We start from the raw sequence: 25,414 nt of genomic DNA, 5'->3' as shown, positions 1-25,414 counted from the left end.
AGCCTTTGCAGACTGTACTTATGAAGCAATCACTACAGGGAAATAGTCTTGGCAAAGCTTGCTGGCATGTGGAAAACTGCAAGCATTTGGCACATTTTGATTCAGGGGTAGTCCCTTAACTTCAGGTGATCAAGTTTCTCCAGCAGGATGTTTGCCGCCACAGGAAAAGGCCACCTCTCACCTTGCCAAGTTGCTTCCTGTGGTCCTTTTAAAAAGAGGGAGGACATGGTCACTTGCTTCTTGCTCTGACCTTCAGCATCTGCAACAGCCTTCTGCTCCATGTGCACCTCAGACTCTAAGTGTCTACCTATGCTGGTTTTTCTTGACACACCCAAAGTTACATTGCCGGCTGTACAGAGTCTGTCTCCATCTGCATGCAAGGTCCCTGCAGGATAATGTCTTACATGGTCCAGTGTTGAAACATATTTGGCAGTCTTAAAGGATTTCTTAGCGTTCATCCCTGCTCCTCTTCAAGCGGCAGCATGCATGCTGCATGTGGGTACTTTAAAAGCCAGCGCCAAAACCCTCCCAATTCCCTGGCTGGCTCCAGACTGTGCCTATGTCAGGGACTCAGCCTCTGATTTGCTCCCTCATCTCCCTTCTCCTCTCATGTTTCAGGACTCCAGGGCTTCCTGCCCTTTTATCATCTTGCAGCTCCACCCCACCCCACCAAAAACATGCAGCCCGTGCTTTTTGGCAAAGCCCACCCAAAGTTGTGGTTTCTGCAAAAATCACATAATCATGATTGTGGTAGGTCCCTACCAATTATTAGTAATATTAGGATAAACAATAGCTTGCCTTGGTGAATTCTAAATACATCCCTGGGTAATTAATAACAGACAAATTAAAAAGCGGGGATCCTGCTTTACATTTGCTGTCAATGCAAAGCATATATACCTGGACACAGGTGTCGCGGTGAATGTAGTCTTTCTGGACTTCAGCAAGGCCTTTGACACTGTCGACCACCCAAGTCTCATTAAAAAAACTGGGTGACTGTGGCATTGATGCCTACACAGTCAGATGGATTGCAAATTGGCTGAAGGGTCATACTCAGAGGGTGGTGGTTCATAGATGTTAGGGTCGGAAGGGACCTCAATAGATCATCGAGTCCGACCCCCTGCATAAGCAGGAAAGAGTGCTGGGTCTAGATGACCCCAGCTAGATGCTCATCTAACCTCCACTTGAAGACCCCCAGGGTAGGGGAGAGCACCACCTCCCTTGGGAGCCAGTTCCAGACCTTGGCCACTCGAACTGTGAAGAAGTTCTTCCTAATGTCCAATCTAAATCTGCTCTCTGCTAGCTTGTGGCCATTGTTTCTTGTAACCCCCGGGGGCGCCTTGGTGAATAAATACTCACCAATTCCCTTCTGTGCCCCCGTGATGAACTTATAGGCAGCCACAAGGTCGCCTCTCAACCTTCTCTTGAGGAGGCTGAAAAGATCCAGTTACTCTAGTCTCTCCTCGTAGGGCTTGGTCTGTAGGCCCTTAACCATACGAGTGGCCCTTCTCTGGACTCTCTCCATGTTATCTGCATCCCTCTTGAATTGCAGCGCCCAGAATTGCACGCAGTACTCCAACTGCGGTCTGACCAGCGCCCGATAGAGGGGAAGTATCACCTCCTTGGACCTATTCGTCATGCATCTGCTGATGCACGATAAAGTGCCATTGGCTTTTTTGATGGCTTCGTCACACTGCCGACTCATGTTTATCTTGGAGTCCACTAGGACTCCAAGATCCCTTTCCACCTCTGTGCTACCCAGCGGGTCATTCCCTAGGCTGTAGGTGTGCTGGACATTCTTCCTCCCTAGGTGCAGCACTTTGCATTTCTCCTTGTTGGTGGATGGGTCATTTTTGACCTGGAGGGAAGTGGGCAGTGGAGTCCCCCAAGGCTCGGTCCTTGGGCCCGCACTGTTCAATTTATTAGTGTTCCTCCGCACTGTTTCTTTATTAGTGACTTGGACGACGGGGTCAAAAGCAGCCTGGTTCAAATTCGCTGATGACACCAAGATTTGGGGTGAGGTGGGTGTGGCAGAAGGTCACCTCTGTTTCTCCCCAAAAACTGCTCTGTGACAATTTGGTTAGGATGGGCCCAGCAGAGGATACACACCTTACCCCATCTCTTTAGGTAACCTGAGCTGGATACAATCCTGAGGGAGGAGGGAAACCTGCTCCCTCTGCCTCCGTGACTGGTATCACATACCTGGGTGAGGGACTTGCTCCCTGGAGAGCTAGAAACTGCCAGTCTGCCCAGCAACAAGTGATCCATTTCAAATTGGTTGGCTGACAGCCAACAGGTGCTGGCCTCCATTGGACCAGGTAAATGAGGTCACAAGAACTATATAAGTTAAGGACTGCCCAGGAGGAAAGGGCAGCAGCCATGAGGAAGACTGAGAGAAAAAGAAGAGCTGAACCATCTGAAACTTGCCCTTTCTCTCAAAACTCATGATCAAGGAACTGCCTGCCTCCAGAGGGAACTCCACCTGCCTCTGGACGATACTTGTGAGTAAGCTACCCAAGATCTAACTAGGTATATCGCTTGCAGTAACTCAGATGCGTGATCAAAGGCTACCCAGCCATGGGAGTTTGCTCTGTGGGATTTCTCTGATATTGCTCTACCCTGTACCCTATTCCAACCCTACCCCTTGTAACCAAAAAGTTCTCCTTTGTACCTGGTGTGGGAGACTTATTGGGAGTGGGTCTAAATTATGCCTTGGGGTCCCCTTGGTTTGGCTGACTAAGGGAGCCCACTACTTGTGCTTCTGACTAAGGGAAGCATCCCAAGTTCTTGAAGTGAATCAAGTACCCTCGAGGGCTACTAGGCCTGTGTTTCCCAGGGTGCACAGAGCCAGAATCCAACCCAGCTCTGGGTGGTGGCAGTGGAACCCCCAGGCTAGCGGGTGTGCTCCAGGAGGTGGGGGGGGGGGGGGGGGTCAGCCAGACATAAGGCATCCCCAGGGAGGCACTGGGAGCCTGGAAGGTAGTCGGGTGCAGCGAGGTGAGTGGCTCAATGCAGGCCCGCCACAGTGGGCATGCTAGTAGGGGAGGACAGATTACAGCAGGACCTGGACAGGTTACAGGGGTGGGCTAACGAAAATAGGATGGGTTTCAATACTGACAAGTGCAGGGTGCTGCACTTGGGCAGTAGGAACCAGCAGCACACTTATAAGTTGGGAAACTCCTTCCTCGAGAGCATGGTGGCAAAAAGAGATCTTGGAGTCATTACTGACTCCAAGATGAACATGGGCCAACAATGCAGGGTCACGGTCAGTAGGGCTAACTGTACCTTGTCGTGCATCCACAGATGCATCTCAAGCAGGGCCAAGGAGGTGATCCTCCCCCTCGATGCAACACTGGTCAGGCTGCAGCTGGAGTACTGCGTTCAGTTCTGGGCACTGCAATTCAGGAGGGATGTGACAGCATTGAGAGGGTCCAGAGGAGAACCACCCGCATGATCAGAGGACAGCAGGGCAGACCCTACGAAGAGAGGCTATGGGACCTTAACCTGTTCAGCCTTCGCAAGAGAAGGCTGAGGGGGGACCTGGTGACCATCTATAAACTCACTAGGGGGGACCAGCAGGGTTTGGGAGAGACCTTGTTCCCCCAAGCGTCCCCCAGGGTAACAAGGAATAACGGCCACAAGTTGTTAGAGAGTAGGTTTAGACTAGACATCCGAAGGCACTACTTTATAGTCAGGGCAGCTAGAATCTGGAACCAGCTTCTAAGGGAAGTGGTGCTGGCTCCTACCCTGGGGGTCTTTAAGAGGAGGCTTGACATCTACCTGGCTAGGGTCATTTGATCCCGGTTTTCTCTCCTGCCCAGGGCAGGGGGTCGGACCTGATGATCTACAAGGTCCCTTCCAACCCTACTTCTATGAATCTATGAATTACCTGATACAGTTATTTGATCTTTATCATGTTTACTTACTTTCAGTTTGAGCAAATTTTAAAATGGTGTTTTGCTTGTTGAAAAATCAGACATTAAATTAGAATTCTAACACAACATTGTGATTATACTGAAAAATAAGTTAAAACTAGTAAAATTGTATATAATTGAGGAAAAACATGCAAATTGTGAATTTATATAATGTTTTATTTTATTTGATTTTTCATAGAAAAATAGTAAGAAATGAAAAAAAACCCTAAATTCCCAACTTACCAAAAGCACAATGTAGAATCTAAAAAAGAAAAAAAATTCAAGTCAGAAATATTTCAAAATTTTATCTCCTTAAACCACATTTATTTACTTTTATCATAATAGTATCCAAACTGGAAAACAATACAGTGGTTTTTTCAAAGTTTGCACTAGCTGTTGTAGTATTAAAGTGTTAGCGTCTTGTTTTCCAGACAAATATTTCAAGATTTCAACTCTGACGCTCTCTCTCTTTGTAAATTTAAGCAAGTTCCTGTACTACTCTAACCCCAATACAATCAATCAAAGGAGGGTATCTACTCCACCTGGTGGAATAAATTTATTCCATTACAAATAAAAAGTATATTAAAAATGAACAGTTAAACTATTATTCAAAATGAGATGATGTTCAACAGACACTTCTCACTTCATTTCATCAAACAATAATTCAATCATCAGTAACATTAAAAAAAAAAAAAAAGCACTATACCTACCTCAAGCAGAGCTCCAGTTTGGAAGAATTTCAAGGGCTTTTCTATCGAATAGTACAGATTATGATAGCTACCTTTAGCCAGATATGCTCGAACTAAGCCAACGGCTATAACAAGCCACCTGGAAAAAGAGAAGAGGAGACTGAAGACAAGTGGATACTAACCTGAACATGCGCACTGAGAATGAAGGCAGGCAAAGTCACCCGCTGACTGATAGAAATAGCCAAAGCAACTCATAAGGACAGGAGCAAGAGTCATATAATAGTGCACAACAGCCCACACCCACAAACTAGGCAACACACAAATATCTGCCATCCTTCAAGTGTTACACACTTTTTGAACTTCATATTTCTACACACACACACACACACACACCCTTAACATAGGGGCAAGGCCAAAAGTTTTTCCTTAATATTCTATTAAACTATAAATTACTTATCAGAAATCACGTACGTTGTTATAATTAAGGTTGATGACAAATTCCCATTATCAGCTTCTGTTAAGAGAGATTTCATTACTTCGTAATTAATAAGCAGCAAAATCTGCACTAATGTTCAAATGTCTCTTCGGGTACTACAGCAAACTGGATTTGCCCCCCTACACAGCTTGAGTTGTTAACTTCGTTTCTCAGCAAGTACAAAGAATGAGAGAAGCAGGGACCTCATACACAGGGTTGAATCAGCTCATTTAAAAAATATGCATTGTGAAGGATAGTCTTACTGGTATTACAGAAAAAAATGGGTTATTTCAATTTGTAGTGTCTGGAGTAGCTAAATAATTTGTCAAATAATAGCAGAGGTTGAACTAAAATAGCATTTTAAAATCGTGCGATGGTCTGCTAGAGAGGTTCTCAACCTTCAAGCCATGCGGCTGAAGCATCCAGTCCGCAGGGCTCCCTCTGGGTCCAGAAATGTGGCGGTGGGCAAGCAGCAACAGTGTTATTTGCAGCTCCTCTGCTGACAAAAATCTGGACCTGTGAGAGCCCCATGAGATAGATACTGTGGTCCTACACATGCATCCATGGGGCTGGAAAGTTGGGCACTACTGGTCTAATGTCATTCAAGTGCAGATCTGCCACTGAGAGAACATTATGTACTTATCTGAACTTAATTTAAACAACCAACGCTTGGTATATTCACGGTATTGTCAATAGCGTGGCGTCAGCACCAGTGACACTAGCTAGTTTCCCTTGCTTTTAAACTTTTAGCAGCCCCAGAATGACTACTTCGAACTTTGAAAACGTGCAGAGCTACTCAGTTTCCAGTCTGCAAGTACTCCGGTATTGATCACTTGCTAAGTAGAGACCCCTGTAGTCTTAACAGCCCAGAGTTTACTACAATGTCAACAACAGGGCCCAAATGGGGACTGGCATCATTATGCATTTAGAGAAGTTCGCCCTTATCTGGCATGAGTAACTGGAGTACACCGTAATATGCTGTTACAAACACTTCTTGGCTTCAAAACTCTTTACATAGGTGTTGAAGGCCTAGGTATTATAGGAGATTAAAAAATAAATTACAAATACAGTATAAAGGCTAATATTTAGCTTTAAAATTGTAATAGGATATGTACATAAGGCACAGAATAAAAAGGCAAGACAATGTCTCTTAAGCCTCCAGTATGTAAACCCAAATAGATACGATCTCTGCAAAATTGCTATCTATAAAATCGTATTACATGCTCAAAAAGTTACTCAATCTTGCCTTATCCTAGTCCCAGCCTCAGCCCACAGACAAGAACGCAGCCTTCTTCCTCTTATTCCTGCAATAATTTAAAATGGATGTTCATTATGTTTGCATCTAATAAATTCACTCCTGGTAAAACTGTAAAGCCAGTATGAAGCAACGTGCATTTTGCTGCTCCCTGTAAATCCCCCGGCCCTGAAGAACTCTGAAATCCGGGGACAATTGATTCCCCCCACCTGCTCTTGCAGTAGTATCTAGTATCATTGACTGTGGAGATTTGCTTTGAACTGTAACCTAACCCAACCCAAAAATTAAGGTCTTCCAAAATTTAATTTGCTGTTTATATTTTAGACTTTAAAGCTATAGCAGGGTAAATAAAATCACTTGTATAAAAAAAAATCATCAGACATTTTAATTGAAATTACATTTTTTACTTAAATTATAATGATTTTTTTCCTTTTTAAAAAATACACCATTTTAAAATTAAATCTGAATTTAATATAGCATAAGCTAAACTTTAGATTGAATATAGCCTATTCAAATAATTTAAATAACATTTTATTTAATTTGACAGATGGATCAATGCACACAACCATCCAGGAATATGTGCTTTTGTGACAACAGAAGGCAGGACTTTTTTTCTCTCTCAGAAAAAAAGGTACATCAGGAAATGCCCATACTGCAGAATATTTAAAAGTAGAAGCAGTAAATGCTATAAAAAACAAGTGTCATGTGCGTAGCCTTGGCACAGATAATGCTGCAAAGATGAGAAGAAACTTAGAAGAAGGCAATGACGTAAACCTGACACTTATAACATATGGGCGCAGCGCTCACGTGACGCATCTTTTAGCCAAAGATTTAAGTACTCCAAGAATAAAGGAAAATGTTGTTGAAATTGTACGTGACTTCTGTAACAACTTTTACTTCAGTTTAACTGAAGAGAGCCGAGGGTGCCGAGCTAATTTTCCCCCAAGGTATATGCCACAATTCAGTGGTTGACTGCTCTGAGATAGTCATTAAGAACTGACCTATGCTGATCAAAAGAAAATCGTGACAAAATTGATGGACGTATCACAGCTAGAATAGTCAACACTGGACTAAATAAAAAGTGTAGAAGATACGCTAAATGCACCAAAACCTATTTCCACAGCCTTGGATAAACTACGGAAAGATCGTGACTATGTGAATGCTGTCGTAATTTAGAAAGAACTTCACGAAATATTAAAGCAAGAAATGTCCAAGAGTAAAGTTCAATGCAGGCAGTAAAGGATGGATCAAGCACTAACTCCACCTCATTTGTGCTAATAATATTAGTGAGCAAAATACCAAGGTAAATGCCTAGCTGCTATAAAGATGTGTGTTTGTGTGCGTGTATATAGTGGTGTTTCATTTTAATCGTGGAAAAATGCATATGTTGGGTTTTTAATAAGAAAATTTTTGGGGAGGGGTTAATTTAAATCAGAGAATTTGTGATTTTTAAACAAAGAAAACCAGGATCTGGTGCTACATAAAAAGGAAGATGCTGTTCTGACACGACACCTACTAACCCCCATCGATCATGCTGACCATGATACACTTCAGGGCGTGAGGTGAACCATTACAGCAGTACATGGTCTGATGAGGAGGTTTTAAAGGAAGTCACACTGCTGAACTGGCTGAAGTCCCTAGCAAAGCACCTGGAACCAGAGCGTGTTGAACTGCGGCACCAGCTTTCACAGCAGCAGCCTCTTCGGCTCGTGAAGAAAGAACATTTGCTTCGTTTGGGCGGGTTCGTTCAAAGCGGAGAAATCACCTGGGAGCTGACCAAGCAGGAGAGCTCGTTCTTCTCTTCCAGTCTAGGAATAAAAAGGGGGAGGAGGGGGACATTTACAAACTCTGGAAACTTGAAAGGGGGGAGAACACTTTTAAAACAGCCTTGGTAGAAAAAAATAAATTTTAAAGGGAAATAGCTAGACATAATTAGTTAAGCTCAACTGACTTTCACCTAGACATTTTTTCCCAGGGTGACCTGAAATAATTGGTTTAATTCACTGACCACAGTTCATACTTCTAATGTTATAACAGTTAATATTAGTGTTTAATAAATGAGCTAGTTGTAAAATGGTCACCATACTTAGATAGAAAAAGGTTTCTGTATCCAAACTATTAAAGTTTTGTTTAATAAATTTAAAGTGCTGGTTTTGTGTATTTAATCAAATACAAGTTACCATCTTAATAAAGCTTGCTACAAACACAAGCAAAAAGATAATTATCTAGTGAATAAGAAATATATATTTCACCATTTTATAGCATACTAAAAAGTGGGATTTCTAACCATCCAAATATTTTAAGCTATATATTTTTTAAATACATAAATATATCTGGTTTGTGTACCTAGGCAACACATGTACGAAATCTATTGTAAAAACTTATTTAGTTGTAAATCAATATGTTTTAATTGTTATATCAAGGAATGAAAAAATACACCTTTCTTTAAAACAAAAAAAAACGTGGAAAGCTGATAAAAATCAATGACTGAAATCAGGCTTTTGGCTTGCTAGCGTAAATCATAATTGAATCACTCCATCCTGCCAGTTTCTTCTGCACTAGACTCGGTTCCCACACTCATCAATACACTCGTAGGTAGATGCGACTTTCAAAGCAGCTACGCCCCTTCTCCCGCATGCCTCCCTCTTCTTCTGGACAGCCGATTTTAGAAACAATTCTTACTCGGTGAAGTGTAACGATCTCAAAGGCTGCATCCCTTCTAATTATAAAATGACTGGATTTTAAAAGTGCATTAGTATTGATGAAAGTATTTACCTGCCTAAAATTCAAGCTTTGCCTACTAGTCTTTGAAGTACTTAATACCTCAGTCCTCACCTTTCTTTCCTTCCACACTTCACGTTATGACCTCGCTTCTTGTCCGACGGCTCCCTCGATCTTTTTTCCATTCCCAGTTTGTTGCAAATGAAGGGGATGGCAGTGAAGAGCCTCACAGTTAATGCAGTTCAAATGTTGTTAGGCCCTGGGACATGTACAGCTACAGCAGTCATAATGTAAGCTTTGACACTGTGCCTAAACACCATGGATCCTGGTTTTCTCTGTTTAAAAATCACAAATTCTCTGATTTAAATGAAAAAGCCTAAATTTTCTTATTAAAAACCCAAAATATGCATTTTTCTATGATTAAAATGAAACACTATATACGCACACACAAACACACATCTATATACCTATACATGTTTATATATCTTTAGAGATAGAGAGGTATCAGTTTAACACAATATTTTATTGATATGTTTACAGTTTTAAAGCAATTGTAGCTTTCAGCCTACCAGTGCCTCAATCGTTATCATAAAATAAATTCTAAATACCTATATATTTTGGTGTTTGATTTTGTTTTTTAATATTGTGGAAAATCAGAGCTCCCCGTGCCCGCTTTGCTCACCAGACACGGGTCCAACCCCTGCACCGCATTGTGGCGCTGAGCAGCCCTGATATGCCAGTGCCCCGAGCCTGCCCATACCAGTGCCGCTCACTCCCCTCCAGCCCCCCATGAGTGAGGAAGGGGGTGGGTGTGTGGGGAAGGCGGGGTGTGGGCTGTGAGGGGGTGCCCCACTTTGGCAGCCATGGCAGTGCAGTGCTCGCTCCAGCCCAGGGTCCCATCTCCTGGGCCACAGAGGCAACTCCTGCCTGGAGCTGGTCTGGCCCAGCGCCTCACTGTGGGAGCAGAAATCTGCGGGGAAGTGGGGGCGGGAAATGGACACATGCCCCCTCCCCAATGTGTGGCCTGTGCCTCCTTGCATGTCCTGTGCTCCTCCCTTGCCCCCCCCACTCCCATAAACTTACCTGAAGGAAGCTGCGGGAGCTGTTCTCCACTGCTGCCTGGCTGCCGCACACACGTGTGCGTGTGCACACTTGCATGTGGCGCCCCTGCATCCTACTCCCCCTAGCCCCAAGCAGCCCCTTGCAGGCTGGAACTCTGCCAGCCTGCAAGGAGCAACCTGCAGTTTCCCCTTTTTTCTTTGTTAAAAAGAGAAAATCCACTTTTTCCCACAGCAAACAGAAAACCCGGACCTCTCCTCAACGCTAACTTGAAGAACCTCCCATGTTAAGGTCTGGATTCATGTACATTCACAAAGCCATCAGCAAGTGTTAGCCAAGTAGCAAGGCCGCTGTTGTTGATTTGGACACACACTCTCAGAGAAATGAATTAAGGCTACTAGCTCATAGTACAGCGCAAAGAGAGGTAGTTAGCTACCTTAAGTTGCAGACAGAAGAGCAGATGGTGCTGGAAGGTGGGGCAGGTAGACTGGAGCCCCCCCACACCTGGGGGAGGCTTCAATCCATCCGCCCCACCCTCCAACTGACAAAAGCCCCAGACCAAACTCCCTCAGCTTTCTTCCCCCCACTCCCATTCTGAAGACAGCACCGGGAGTGGGGCTGAGTTGCATAAACTGAGCCCTGTTCCCAGCACAGGCAGACACAAGTTACTAAAGATGCTCCATTTTGGAGCATCTTCATCTGAACCCTCATGTAATGAGGGTTCAAATTGTCGCAGCATCTGGCCCTTTGAAAGCACTCTGCAGCCACACACTTACATGTGATCACGGCTGTAGAGAGCTTTCAGGGGCCAGATTGGGTGAAAATTGTCACTTCTGTCTGCGCCTTTAGAGTCTCTAAGGTGCCATCCTCTGCTGCCTTCTACCTTCAGGGTGACTCGTTCAGAAAGACGTAAGGTTTTGCAGGGGATAGCCTACTTTGTCAGATGCTATGAATAAACTTGCAGGGAGCAAAGGTACTAAACAGAAAGGAATTAAAGTAATTTAAATACAGAGACAGGGAAAGTGAGAGGAAAGGATGGGGGGAGGGCGCACTACTGAGAGAGGCAAAAGTAAGTTGAAGAGATCAAAAGATCAGACACGATTAACAAACTGGGGGACGTAAGAGTTATAAAAGCCTGTCCAGGTAATGGGATAAGACCATTGTCGAGACCATACTCAACACAATCCAGTTTGTGGACATCCTCTTGCTCTGCAGTTTCTCATACTATATAGGAAGAGTCATGTCAAATGGCTGCAGCCTTCGGTGGTCGTTGAGCTCTTGTTGATTGCAACCAATGATCGAGTCCATGCCCCACTTTCAGTTTATCCCATAAATGTCTAATTCTCAAGATCTGTTCTTTAAAGACAAACCCCTCCTAACAATCAGCTATTTTTAAATTTAGAAACAGTTTGATATTTTCTCTGACTCTTCCTTCACCAAGCTTGATCTAGGGCAGCATGAGGAAGGTGGGGGAGGCTTAAGTAGGAACTTCAATTTACAAACAAGATCTCTCTTTTTTCATCAGTTCCTGCTGCTTTTTTCTCACCTCAAGTGACACCTCTGTTTTCAGGTCACCAATTAGTCTTCACAGAGCCTGAATGCATTAAAACTTCAGCTGAAGAACAAACATCAGGTGAGTGCCACTCTGAATTTCTTCCTTCGCCTGATCTGTTGCTCACCTTGAGCTCTGTGCTGCTCTCTGCCCGATCTGCTGCTGTGTTGCCGGTCTCCTCCAAAATCTGCAATGTGCCACACATGTAAGATACCTGTGCCACTTGTGGCACATCTACCACAGGCTGGCCACCTCTGAACTAAGCAACAAAAGATCCTATCTTATCAAGATGCAGAATTATGTTGAAAAAAAACAGTTAAAGCTGAAGTGGCCATTCCTCCCAAACCTGTTTTTCCATTAATTTAAAATACTCAAAACTCTCTGTGGGATAAAGCTCCCTTTGCTTCTTTTGAACCAAAACGATTTTTTAAATTATATAAATATGAAATATTTGTTTCAGACTGAAATTTGAGATTTTATATTCACTTCCTTTGTCTGACAGCTTTTTTACTTTAAAGCGGGCTAGTAAACAGAGCAAACTTTGTGCTTCTGAAGTTTGAACATAATTAACATTAACAATTTGATTTTAGCAGGCATGGCACTATATTTTTCTTAAGTCAAGTTATCAGTGAACACAGCAGATCAGATAAAGACAATCAAGGCTGGGAAGGCATTAATAACAAAATGCAACTCTAGCCATTTTATACAGTTAACCTTTTTTGAGAAGTTTCTCTTCTCTTCTGTATTGACTTCAAGTATTCTCTCTTTCATCATAGTATCATAGAAAATATGGGCTGGAAGGGACCTCAGGTGGTCTTCTAGTCCAATCCCCTGTTCCAAACACAACCATCCCCAACTGTATCATCCCAGCCAAGGCTCTGTCTAGCCGGGTCTTCAAAACCGCCAAGGATGGAGATTGCACCACCTCTCTGCATAACCTGTTCCACTGCTTTACTACCCTCATCAGAAAGTTTTTCCTTACATCTAACCTAAACCTCCGTTGCTGCAACTTGAGTCCATTGCTCCTTGTTGTGTTATCTGCCCCCACTGAGACCAGTCCAGCTCCATCCTCTTTGCAACCCCCTGCAGGGAGCTGAAGGCTGCTATTAAATCCCCTCTCAGTCTCCTCTTCCCCAGACTAAATAAACCCAGTTCCCTCAGCCTCTCCTCATAAATCATGTACCCCAGCCCTCTAACTTTTTGTTGGCCTCCGCCAGACTCTCTCCAATTTGTCCGCATCCTTTCTGTAGCGGGGGGCCCAAAACTGGACACAGGACTCCAGATGTGACCTGCCCAGTGCTGAATCGAGGGGAAGAATCACTGCGCTCAATCTGCTAGCAACGCTTCTACCAATACAGCCCGGGATGCCGTTAGCCTCCTTCGCAACAAGGGCACACTTGGCTCACACTCAGCTTACTGTCCACTGTGACCCCCAGGTCCTTTTCTGCAGAGCTGACGTTTAGCCAGTCAATCCCCAGTCTATATTGGTGCATGGGATTAATCCACCCATCCAAATGCAGGACTTTGCATTTGTCTTTACTGAACCTCATGAGATTTTTTTTGGTCCAGTCCTTCAATTTGTCTAGGTCTCTCTGAATCCTAGCCCTACTCTTCAGAGCTTATCTGCTACTCCCCGCCCGGCTGGGTGTCATCTGCAAACTTGCTGAGGGTGCGCTCCATCCCATCTTCTAGGTCACTGGTGCAGACATTGAACGAAACCAGGCCAGGACCAACCCCTGGGGCACTGCACTTGATATTGGCTGCCAACTCAACATTGAGCCATTGATTACTACCCTTTAAGCTTGATAATCCAGACAGTTTTCTATCCACCTTACAGTCCATTCATACAACCTGGACTTCCTTAACTTGCTTGCTGGAATGTTGTAGGAGACCGTATCAAAAGCCTGACTCGGTCTTTCACCACTGCTGGCTGCTCACCTCTTCCCAAAACTGTGCTGCCAGGTGCAGTAGCCTGAGAGCTGATCGTACCTGTGAAGACTTGATGTAAAAAAGGCATTGAGTATTTCAGCCTTTCCCACATCATCTGGCACTAGGTTGCCTCCCCCATGAATCACTCCCTGTAAGTTTAGTCCAGCCCCCAGATCTTCTTCCACAACCCACCCAAGCTTTTCTATCCCTTTAACTTGTTCACTTTTATCCCCTGTTCGGGACAGCCACCTGACACATGTACAAAACTTCCACGCTCATAAGCTACTCTGGAAATGGAGAGTCAACCAAATCCATTAAGTATTCCAGATCTGACTCAACACTGTTCTCTGTGGACCCATTACAAATTTTCTAGGGCTCATTATTGTACTGCAACAAGATCAGATCAACTACATAGTTAAGACTAAGAACACTGACAAGCCTCAGCAAGAATACAATGCAGCCAAATTAACCTAGTAGTGGGAACACGACTATACATTTCTGGTGTTTTGTAGTTGTACGTTTCTGCAAATTCTCCACGGTTTGGAAAAAAATGGACAATATTTTCTAAAGAGTGTCAAAAATGTATATTATGATGTAAAAGTAAATGGAAACAGCAATCTTTTAAAAAGAAGCATGAATAAATGCATCTCTCTCTCTACATGTCTTGCAAAGTTTTACATAAAAAGGGTCTAAAGATTGCACAGGATTAATATAAGCCATTCATTTTTTAAAGTCTAGCTAGAACAGGGCTGTGAGCAGGGGCTATTCAAACTGATACTAGGTCACAGACTCCTGCCATGTCTGTAGATGTTTCAAGATGAAATGTTTAATACACAGAAGCTAAACAACAGGCATTGATGATCCTCTCAAACACCTGTGGAAATAAGGCAACAAACTACGGTCCCAATCCTGCCAACAGTTATATGAATGCTTCACTTTAAGAGCAGGAATTGTCCCCAAGGACTTGAGTGGAACTACTTGCTGCTTAAAGTGATATATGCATTGAGTGAGTCCATGCTGATACAATGCCCAGAACAAGAGTCTTGCACTATTCCACCTTGCTTTTCTTACTACATAAAGCCATGCCCATCAGGCTGAATTCACTGCAGAAAACCCCCTGGGAGAATCTCAGTAAATACGGTGAAGGTGTGTGGGAGGAAGTCAGTACACAAGCCGGTTGTTCCCATCTGACAACACAGAAGTGTACTTCGATCCTTAGCAACCAGTCACTGGGGAGCTGGACCCAGGAGCCCACAACCCTGAACGGTATTTGGTCTGTAATAACAGGATATACTGTTAGCAAGTTAACACTTTAAAATTAAATCTAAAAAAAAATCCCCAAGTCTTTTCACTAATTAAAGCTTCACACTAGACAACCATCTTGAGTGGCTGTTAAACAAACAGCAATCTTGACACTTCACTAAAAATGAGAGCAATATGATAATTTTTGAACAGCTTTAATGAAGCCAACATTCAGTGTCTACCCACCCTCATCAGTCATTTTCTGTTCCAATTCTAGCACCATTTCCAGGAGATTTTTTTATACGCTACAATTTTCACTTCTCTTATCTGTGGGATTAGCTTGTTTGTTGAAAGACACCCCCAGACCACCTTTGAGCCAAAATTTAGGTAGATGTGAATTTACAAATCTGAAATGACAAAGATTATTTTCCTCGCAAAAGAGTAACATATTCAAATACTTGCAAGCCCTGTTTAATGTAGGAGTTCTTGAAAACACAATTAGGAACTATGTTTATCCTTCCCACACACACAAATCTGACTACTTATTTTCCCTAAAACAAGAAAACACAAAAAGCAAACACAAGTGAAAACTTTATTTTTTTTTATCGACACTTGCCCCATTGTAAAACAAGTTCTTACTGGCAGTTAAGGCAACTAAAGATTTAAAGCATGTTCTTCTAATGCGTACGTAAGGAGAGCAGTGCTCCATTTTGAATTTAAAATTTAACTCTCCCTTTGGTACTTACATGCCCCCCCTGAGCATATTACCTGCGCATGTCTCAAGCCTTAGCATTGCTATTCTAATAAGTACTGACTCCCGGGGAAGGTTAGAAAGCATCTCCTTTTTTCCTTTCTTCTTTCAGATCGGGAATCCTGATGCAGACGGTTTAAGTGGGTCTGCCAAAGGTCACGCAGGAAAGTTGATGGAAAAGAAGAGATTTCAACCCAGGTTTCCCCGAGTTCCAGCTAAAGTCCTAATTACTTGACCATCCTTCTCCATAGCCTCCCATAGGATGAGAGCCTTTCTGAGATTCTTCATGCCGCATCCCATCTAGAGAGAGGCATTTCTTGGGGCATTTGGCCAAAATTAGGAAGTGACTGGATAAAGAATTTAAAAATAGCAAGGAACCATCCAGATCCTTTGGCCATTTCCCCACAGACATCATAACACACTTTTTTAAGGAATGAAATTTGAAAGTGTATTACTTCCCAGCATTTTTCATCGTTTGCATTTCTACTGCACCTTTCACCGGAGATTTTCAACGCAAATTACAAGTTTAAATGACTTCAATCTCACAATAGGCAAAGCAAGGCAGGAAAGCATTTTTTCATTTATAAAATAGAGGATGAGTGAAGCTCAGAGAGGTTAACTTTGCTAGTCGTGCAGGAACATCATAACTGAAAGAGCAAGGAGTCCTTGTCTTCTAATCCTGAGGGTTAGTTATTGCTCCTACATTTAAATATTGAACAGCAATATCCATTGTGTAATCAGCTTGCGAGTCCACTATTTCAAAAGCACATCTCCTGCAGCTGTCACAGCAGGCGTACACCGAGCTACCCGCACCTGAAATGGGTCGGACCCTCTTAAAGCACACAGGTGTGTAAGGAAAAATAAAACTACAGAGCAGGTTGAAATCTCATGCCACCTCTGCTGCTAATGAGAACGACCGAGGCCATTTTAATAATGAATCGATCCACCCGGCACTCTCATAGTATACACAGATCTCGTAGTATAATCAGATCTTCTACAGTGTGTTATCTGCTAATCCCAAATGAAGACATTTTTCTCCAGGAGAGCAAGACTAGTCGCATGTGTCTGCCTGGAAGCAAACAGCCCGAGTCAGGACTGAGGTTACGGTTTCTCTCTCTTCCTGCCCCACTCGCAAGTGAAGATTTTTATTCTATGAATGTTTCAGCAAGACTCTTTAAAATCTCCCTCAAGGTGTCCTGGCTTGATACCATCCCACATTTGCACTGCACCGACACCCAAGAAGCCCCGTCATGAATCCAAGACCCGGTTTTGCTGGGCGCAGCATAAAAAGATTAAGACAGTCTTTGCTGCATTCAACTTGTGCGCTACAGGCTCATCTACGTGAGAAAATTAATATGGAATAAGCTCCAGTAGGAATTTAAACATGTGATCTTGATCCCAAATCCCCCAGACAGATCTCCTTACTCCAGAGTTAGCAATATACTGCGGGGTAAAGGTTATCAATATACACCACGAGCCGCCACGCCTGCTTAGCTTCCACTTCGCAAGGGATCAAAGGACGCCCAGAGCAGCGCGTGCCCAGCACAGCCCCGTCTCCCCTTCACCCAGAGGGGAGCTGCTTCTACATCCACGTCTCGCCAGCCCCTCGCAGCCGTTTAGCTTCACATTTTTCAAAATTAATTATTAATACTCCCCAACGAAGACACCCTGCATTCACCAGGCTTCGTGCATTTTAAACAGCGTCCTGCTAGGGATTTACTGCAGAACCGCGACTCTGGGCTCCTGCCCCGGCCGCGCTTTCATAACCTCGGCAGACGCGACAGATTTAAGGCACCCGATTTGTAGCTTTTACTACTGGTTTGGGGAATTTATTTTTTGATGATTGGAGCAATTCTTCCCCCGCAAAGCTCACAACGGGACCGACTATTTTTGAACGCGCTTCAAATCCCAGTTGGGGACGGGGGACGCGCACCTCGCCGCGCCAACCTCTCCCCAGGCTGGTTGCTCTTACACGACCGGTCCTGGCTCGGCGCCGCCCTGCGAACCCAGGAGCCCTCCTCCCCCTCCTCCATGGCGCGCGCAGCCGGGTCCGGGTCCCGGTCCCGCCGACGTCCGGGGGCTCAAGCTCGGGGACAAGAGCCCAGCAAGGGAAAGAAAGGGGCAGGGGGAGACGCACACACACACGCACGCTCTTACACACGCACAATCACACATGCATGCACGTATGCACACGCATGCACTAACACATGCACACCTTACACGCACGCACACCCACACGCTCTCACACACGCACACGCACCCACACCATGCTGACTCTTACACACGTGTGCACGCACATATACGCACATGCATGCACACTGATACATACACATGCACGCACTCACACCCTTCCACACACCCCCACTCTTACACACACATGCTCACTCTTACACACACACTGATACATGCACACACACACCCCTACACACACATGCTTAGACACACTTTTACGCACACGTGCACGCACACTCGCACTCTCGCACGCACACGCGCTCACACTCTTACCCCGCCGTCATCACCACGTTGTAGATGACGAGATAGGCCGTGGCCAGGGCGCTCGGGCCCTTCCTCCTGCGGGCCGCCTGCCCCCCGTAGCCGTTGTCCGCCCGCCCGCCGCTCGGCGCCGCCATGTTGCCTCCCCCGGGCCTGGGGCGGGCCCCCTGCACGGCTCCGCCCCCCGCCCCCCGCCCAGCGCGCCCTGAAGCGCTCGCCGCCATCTTGGAAGCGGGCAGAGCTGCCTTTAGTTCCTCCCTCCCTGCCTTCCTGAAGCGCTTGCCGCCATCTTGGAAGCGGGCAGAGCTGCCCTTAGTTCCTCCCTCCCCGGGAGCCCCTACTTCCTGAAGTGATCGCCGCCATCTTGGAAGTGGGCAGGCTGCCCTTAGTTCCTCCCTCCCGGCTGCCTCTACTTCCTGAAGCGCCCGCCGCCATCTTTGAAGCGGGCAAGGCTGCCCTTAGTTCCTCCCTGAGGCCCTTCAGGGAAGGCAAGGGCCTCCCTCCACCCTGGCCCTGAGGGGGACAAGTGGGTCCCTCAGCTGCTCCTTCCCTGCATGGGACCACGAAGTCTTCCCAGAGCAGGCTGGAGACCACAAGCGCCTCAGACGCTGGGCCAGTTTCCGGCCCTTTCCATCACCCCTGAAAATAGCAGCCGCCCCCGGTCCTGGGCCGCTCCCGCCGGGCGCCCGCCTGTGTGCAGCTGGACATTGCAAAGACGAAACCGGTGGCGTGGTTTACGAGGCAGCAGCTTGGCGGCGGTGGAAACGGGTGGACACGGCTGCTCCGAGCGGCGGTGGTTCAAAATGGCCAGACGACAGGAAAGCAGGGTCGTTGCGGCCCCCTCGGCCCGAGGATCGCCTCTCTCCCAGCCCGGCGTCTGTCCGACCGCTGCCAAAACTGTCCGAGGAGACATTACAACGTGTCTGAGGAGCGCCACCGCCCTCGTAGTCAGGAAATGCCTCGTCCTCCCCAACCCGCGCCTCCTCCACCGCCGCGTGCGGGCGGCGCGCCCAGTCCCGGCCGCTGCAGCCGCGGGGAAAGCCCGTCGCCGGTCTTTCTGTCATCGCCCTGCGCGTATTTGAAGGCGGTTATCAGATTCCCCGATCTTTTCTTCTCCAGACGACCTCTTCCCCCCGGACGGACAGCACAAGCCATGCGTCCCGGGCTTTTCATCACTTCTTGCTCCTCTGGACTGGCCTCGCTGCCGGCTGGAAGTGCGGGGCCCACGCAGCTATTTGCACACGCAGTTATTTTTGCACACGCAGTTATTCCATCCCGAGCGCACGACGTTGCGCTCGTCCTTGTTGGAGCTCATCTGATTGATTGCGGACCATTTCTCCAGTCTGTCCAGGTCGTTTTGGATCCTAGCCCTGCCCTGCAGCCAACTTGGCATCATCCGCAGATTGATTTGCTACGTGTGCATTCAGTTCCACCGTCCCAATCGTGAATGAAGGTGTTAAGCAATCCCAAACACAGGACAGACCCCAGGGAAACACCGCTTGATACTTCTCCCCAACCAGGCGTTGAGGAATATTCATTGAGCGTGATGATCCAACTAGCTGATGTATCTATGTTACAGTACATTAATCTGGTCTGTATTTCCTTAGTTTGTTAACATCGTGGACCATGTTGCCGCAGAAGAAATGAGTTGTAAAAACAATACATTCAGGTTCTTCATATTTGCCTTCCAGATGTTTGAGCCAAGCGACCAAGAGGGCTAGAAACTTTTTTTTATATATAGTGAATGTGGATAGTCATGCAACCACGTGACTTCATGAGTTGAAAGGAAAGAGGGAAGAGCATCTTTGCATTCAGGCTACTTAATGAGGAGGGCTTTAAGCTAGGGTCAGTGGGGAATGAGGTAAATGGGGAAGTGGGTGACCTAAGGAAGCACAAGAAGGAGGGAGCAACATGGAAGGCCTTCTAATTCGTCCTGAGAAAGGAGGATAATTGGCTAATTACTTTAGGGGTCTCTGTACAAATGCATGGAGCCTGGGAAATAAGCAGGAAGACTTGGAAGTCCTCGCACAATCATGGAAATACGACACGATTGGAATAACAGAGACTTAGTGGGACCTCGCATGACTGCCGTATGATCATGGATAGGTACAAGTGTTCAGGAAGGACAGGCAGAGAAGAGGAGGAGTTGCACTTCATTTAAAAGAGCTGTATGATTGCTCAGAGCTCCAGCATGAAATCAGAGACAGGCTTGTTGAAAGTCTCGGGGTTAGTCCGAGGGGAGAGCAACAGGGGTGATGCCACGGTGGGGGTCTGCTACAGATCACCAGACCAGGAGGATGAGATGGATGAAGCTTTCTTCAGACAAGTAGCGCAAGTTTCCCAACCGCGGGCCCTGGTTCTCACGGGGGGCTTCCGTCACCCTGACATCTGCTGTCAGATAGCACCAAGATGGGGAGAGTAGTAGATACACTGAAGGGTAAAGCTAGGATTCAGGGAAACCTAGAAAAATTGGAGCTTTGGACCAAAAGAGATCTCACGAGGTTCAATGAGGAAATGTGCAGTCTTGCACTTGGGACAGAATAAACCCGTGCACCGGTACAGGCTGGGGGTGACGGGCTACGCAGCAGCTCTGCAGAAAAGGGCCTGGGGGTGGCAGTGAACAATAAGCTGAATATGAGGCAAGTGTGCCCTTGTTGTGAAGGCAGCTAATGGCATACTGGACTGCATTAATAGAAGTATTGCCAGGAGATCGCGGGAAGTAATTCTTCCCCTTTATTCAGCCCTGGTGAGGCCACATCTGGTGTATTATGTCCAGTTTGGGCCTCCCACTACAGAATGGATGTAGACAAATTGGAGAGTCCAGTGGAGGGTAACAAAAATGGTTAGAGGGCTGAGGCACATGATTTATGAGGAGACGTTGAGGAAACTGGGCTTATTTAGTCTGGAGAAGGGAAGACTGAGGGGGGATTTACTAGTAGCTTCAACTACTTAACAGGTGGTTACAAAGAGGATGGAGCTGGACTGCTCTCAGTGGGGGCAGATGACAGAATAAGCAGCAATGGTCTCAAGCTGCAGCAAGGAAAGTTTAGGTTGGATATTAGGAAAAAAATTCTCACTAGGAGGGTAGTAAAGCACTGGAACGGGTTACCCAGAGAGATGGTGCAGTCTCCATCCTTGGAGGTTTTTAAGACCCAGCTCAACAAAGCCCTGGCTGGGATGATGTAGTTGGGGCTGGTCCTGCTTTGAGCAGGGGGCTGGACTAGATGCGACCTCCTGAGGTCCTTTTCAACCTTAGTTTTCTATTATTCTATACCAAATATTGTGAGACTTGTGATAAAATAGAGCTGGCAACAATTGTGCTTTATATTAATAGAGTAGTCATCCAGGAATGCTAAAAGTACTTTGCCCGATTGGCAAGAGATAAACTTTAATCTTATCATCTGATGACTTCCACTGGAATCGACTACAGAACGCCCATTGATTTCAATAATAATATTTACCCAGAATGGTTTAATGATTTGTCCCCCAGGGTCACTCCAGAAGTTATGGACAGAGTTAAGACTAGACTCTAGGTCACCTTCTTCTTTAACTGCTAATGCCCAGGTCCTGCAATCGAAGCTGTGAGGCGAATATCTGTACCTGCAAAAAGTCCCGTTTGACTTTGCCAGGACCCTGCCCAGGTGTCGAGATCTCCTTGAGATGCCGGAGCTTGCACCAGTGAGGACTGGAACTTGGATTAAAGGATAAATCATACATTATTATTATTGTATGATTTATCCTTTAATTATTATTTTATTTAAAAATGTACGGTCTGTTCTTTTTTTTAGAAGGATTTTTGCCTTTTAAAATTAATTTAAGAATTAGAAAGGTAGAAATCTCTTTTCAATATCTCACTCCCACAGAAAAAGCTAATCTATAATTTTCCTCAGAGAAACTAAAAAAGATTACATTTTTTAAATCCAGAAAGGGCCTTCAGTTTCCAGTTGCTCTTGATTTTTTCTGAATAGACTTTCATTGATTTTGTACTTCAATAAGCTACTACAATGAAGGTAACTGAGAGTTATAACTAATTTGTTGCAAATATTCTACACAATAGCAAAAGATTAAGTAATATTACATTCATAACAGCACAAATTTCAGTAACCCTTGAAGGTCCGGATATAGAGAGAGCTACTTTTTAGATAGCTTATATGTAGTCAGTCATCAGATTATTTTTTTTCTTTAAAGTGCAGCAATGAAGGCAGAGAGATAAATCCCCTACTGAAATTGTAACTATTCCATAGACCTATTTCTCAGTCTCCCACTGCATTTTCCAATGAATTTTCTATGCTACAGATCTTTACAGCATGCTTACTTGATGTGCAATGCGAGGAAGTCAGTGTCTGCGGAGAAAGTACAGGTATATATCCACCCCTTCCTAAAACACAACATGAATAAAGGATCCAATTCTGCTGCCTTCTGCTGTATTTAGCATATTCGTTGCCTGGATTGAAAGGCTCTAAAACTTTAAGGAAGATTAGATTAATAAGAAATGTTATGAGTAATGAGTAATATTTATCATAGTGATTTGGAACTTTTCAGTAAATATGGTAAGAACATTTTGAGGCTATTTTGGGCCATAAATCATGCATGCAAGTGCTTCTCATTTCACAGGCTGTAATTCCCTATTGGGTTGACAGCTTCACCATTTAAACCTCCTTTGTGGGCAGGCCGGACTGGATTACCATTACAGAGGACTCTTGCATACTGAAGTAGGGGTTTCTACACCAGCCACAGTGTACTGCATGCCTGGCTGATTAGGCACAAATCAATTTTTTAGGGTAACGGAAAAACAGTGGCCGTTGCTGTATGTTCTCACATATAACACACCCCAGAATAAGGTATGCACCTTCTTTGTGCAAAGGCAGAACGAAGAAAAAAAGCTTTATCCAGAGTTATGGCTGACAGATCAGGGACAGAGCTAAAAAGTCTGCAGGCTATGAACAGGAGAGACCAGTAGCTAGCAGACAGCAAAATTGCCAGAAGAAAGGTTAGTTTGATCAGTGGAACGTCAAGACTGTTTAAAAGCAGAGACGATTGTTCGCACCCGTGGAGTGAAGAACAACAAAGCAGTAGGACAACTGCCATCCTCAGCTGCCTGAAAATAAATCCCATTAATGCTGCTGCTGGGCAGGTTTTTGGAGCAGGACTCAATGTGGGGGACTTCTACTCTGGGCAGAAAAATCAGCTTTTCCACTTAAGACATGCAGCCCAGTTCTTGGGGAAAACTATGTGATGTGTGCAAGAAAATATGGTATTATAGAGAGGGACCTACCAAAATCACAATGACGTGATATTCATGGAAACCGCAATTTGGGGTGGAAAAATGGTGGGCTCCATGACTTTGGTAGGCTTTCTGCAAAAAAACCCAACTTACCAGAAAGCAGAGAAAAGGCCAGGAAGCCCTGCAGCCTTGTGGGGTGGAGGGGCGGGGGGCAAGGTGGGGCTGCCTCTGAGCCTCCTGCTGCGAGGCCTCCTCCTTCCAGCTCCTTTCCTGTCTACTGCCCCCCCTGCCCTTCCCCCTCCGCCTCTCCCCCGCGCCCCAAGGTTCAAAGCTAGCCACCTCCTCGAGTTCAGCAGACCCCTAATTATAGCTCATAGGCTCTTCTTGGGTTTTAAGTGAGAAGGGGAATTTCAAGCAGAAGGAATATAAGCAGACTTAAAGCAATCCGGTTTGTGGCAGCACCACCATCTTGCAACAGCCGAAACTCTGAACTAAGTCCTCATTCAGATGCACATTCCTTTAAGGAAATCACCTGACTCTTGGAAGTCAATGTTCTACTTCAAGACATATATTTAGGCTGTGATCTCAGAAAGACACTTGTGCAATGTTAAAGGATTGCTTAAGAAATGCAATATTTGAAAAGTTTCTTCAAACACATTAAGCTTTGCCTTGGACAATTATTACATGGTGCCTGGTCTGCCTGGTCAGGCTACAGTACTGGGGGAAATGGATCTGCGGGGTTATAGTGGCCCATAAGGTGGCAAACAGCAGGAACCAACATGTGCTCTTGGGCCAAAACGAAACAAACAAATGAAAACCCAGTGGCATCGGGCTCTATCAACAGGAGCATTGCTTTTAAGCCAAGGGAAGCGATTCTTCCACTCTATTCAGCACTCACCTGGATTACCACATCCCATTCAGGGCATGGCAGGGCAAGAAAGACTTGGACAAATTAGAAAGAGTCTGGCAGAGAGCAACAAAAATAATTAGAGGTGGAGGAAATATGGATTGCAAGGAAAGACTGGAAGAACTGGGATAATTTAGACTGGGGAACAGAAGACTAAGGGGGACTTAATTACACCCATCAAAAAGTTGAAAAGTCAGGGGCAGATCCAGCAGGAGTGCAGGGTATGACCATGCCTCCCCTTTCTGACCACACTGCGGAAGCAGCAGCTGAGACTTTGTAAAGTCCCAAAGAAGGTACGAATTCTGCCCCGCGTCCCCTCTGTGCTCAGCGCACCCCCTCCCCTCCATTTCTCCCTCTCCCTCTCCCTCCTGCTGCTGCCAGTGTCCCTGGTGTCACAGGAGCAAGGAGAGCTCCTCTTCCACTCCAGCTGGTCTGCACCGGGACTGGTGTGAGCACAGCCCAGCACAGCAGCAGCAGCAGATGTGTCCCCCTCCCACCGCCACTATCCCCCCAGGTCCAGGTATTCCCCGCCAGCCTGGGAGCAGGTGTAGGGAGGGGGAACCCACCTGCTGCTGCTGCTCTCCAGGACTGAGCCCAGCCCCTGCACAGCATGGCTGGAGCAGGACAGGAGCTCCCCTCACCCCCAGGACAGCAGCGGCAGGCAGGGGAAAAGGGAGAGGAGATGCCTCTGAGGATGGCGGGGAAAGGCGTGGGGAACTCTGACCTTCTTTGGGACTTATAGTAAGTCCCCGACTGCTGCTCCTGTGGTGCAGCCTGCTTGCCCCTGTGGATGGGGGCAGGAGGCTGGAAGTGGAGGGTGCAACCACCCCTGGACCATCATTTGCTGCTCCCACACCCCCTGTTGAACAATCCTACATATGCTTCTGTGAAAGGTGGTTACAGAGAGGATGGTGACAGATTATTCTCTGTGGTTGCACAAGACAAGAGAGGGAGCAACAGTCTTAAATTGAAGCAAGAGAGATTTAGGTTGGATATTAGGAAGATTTCTTTTTTACTAGCAGGGGTTAAGCATTGAAACAGATTACCTAGAGAGGTCGTGGAAGTTTTGAAAAGCAGATTAGACAGACATTGGCTGAGATGGTTTGGACAAGGATGATCCTGCCTTGAGCAGCTTTGATCTAGATGACCTACTGAGGTCCCTTCCAGTCCTACTTTTCTATGCTTCTATGACTATATATTAGAGGA

General features: G+C 45.7%; 1 protein-coding gene across 1 annotated transcript in view; it reads right to left on the bottom strand.

Annotated features, from left to right (window-relative positions):
* The window catches only part of HACD2 (3-hydroxyacyl-CoA dehydratase 2), a 46,786-nt gene extending 28,550 nt beyond the window's left edge, over positions 1–18,236 (bottom strand). Inside the window, exons 1-3 of the mRNA XM_006259416.4 lie at positions 18,090–18,236; positions 4,622–4,739; positions 4,155–4,173 (exon numbers count right to left, since the gene is read on the bottom strand). Of these exons, the coding sequence (XP_006259478.1) occupies positions 4,155–4,173; positions 4,622–4,739; positions 18,090–18,214 (262 nt within the window). The 5' untranslated portion in view covers positions 18,215–18,236. The remainder of the gene's footprint in view (positions 1–4,154; positions 4,174–4,621; positions 4,740–18,089) is intronic.
* Positions 18,237–25,414: the final 7,178 nt, after the last annotated feature.

This window comes from Alligator mississippiensis, chromosome 4 (assembly GCF_030867095.1).
Source record: "Alligator mississippiensis isolate rAllMis1 chromosome 4, rAllMis1, whole genome shotgun sequence".
In the NCBI taxonomy this organism is placed as follows: Eukaryota; Metazoa; Chordata; order Crocodylia; family Alligatoridae; genus Alligator; species Alligator mississippiensis.
This window is presented reverse-complemented; position numbering and strand designations above follow the sequence as displayed.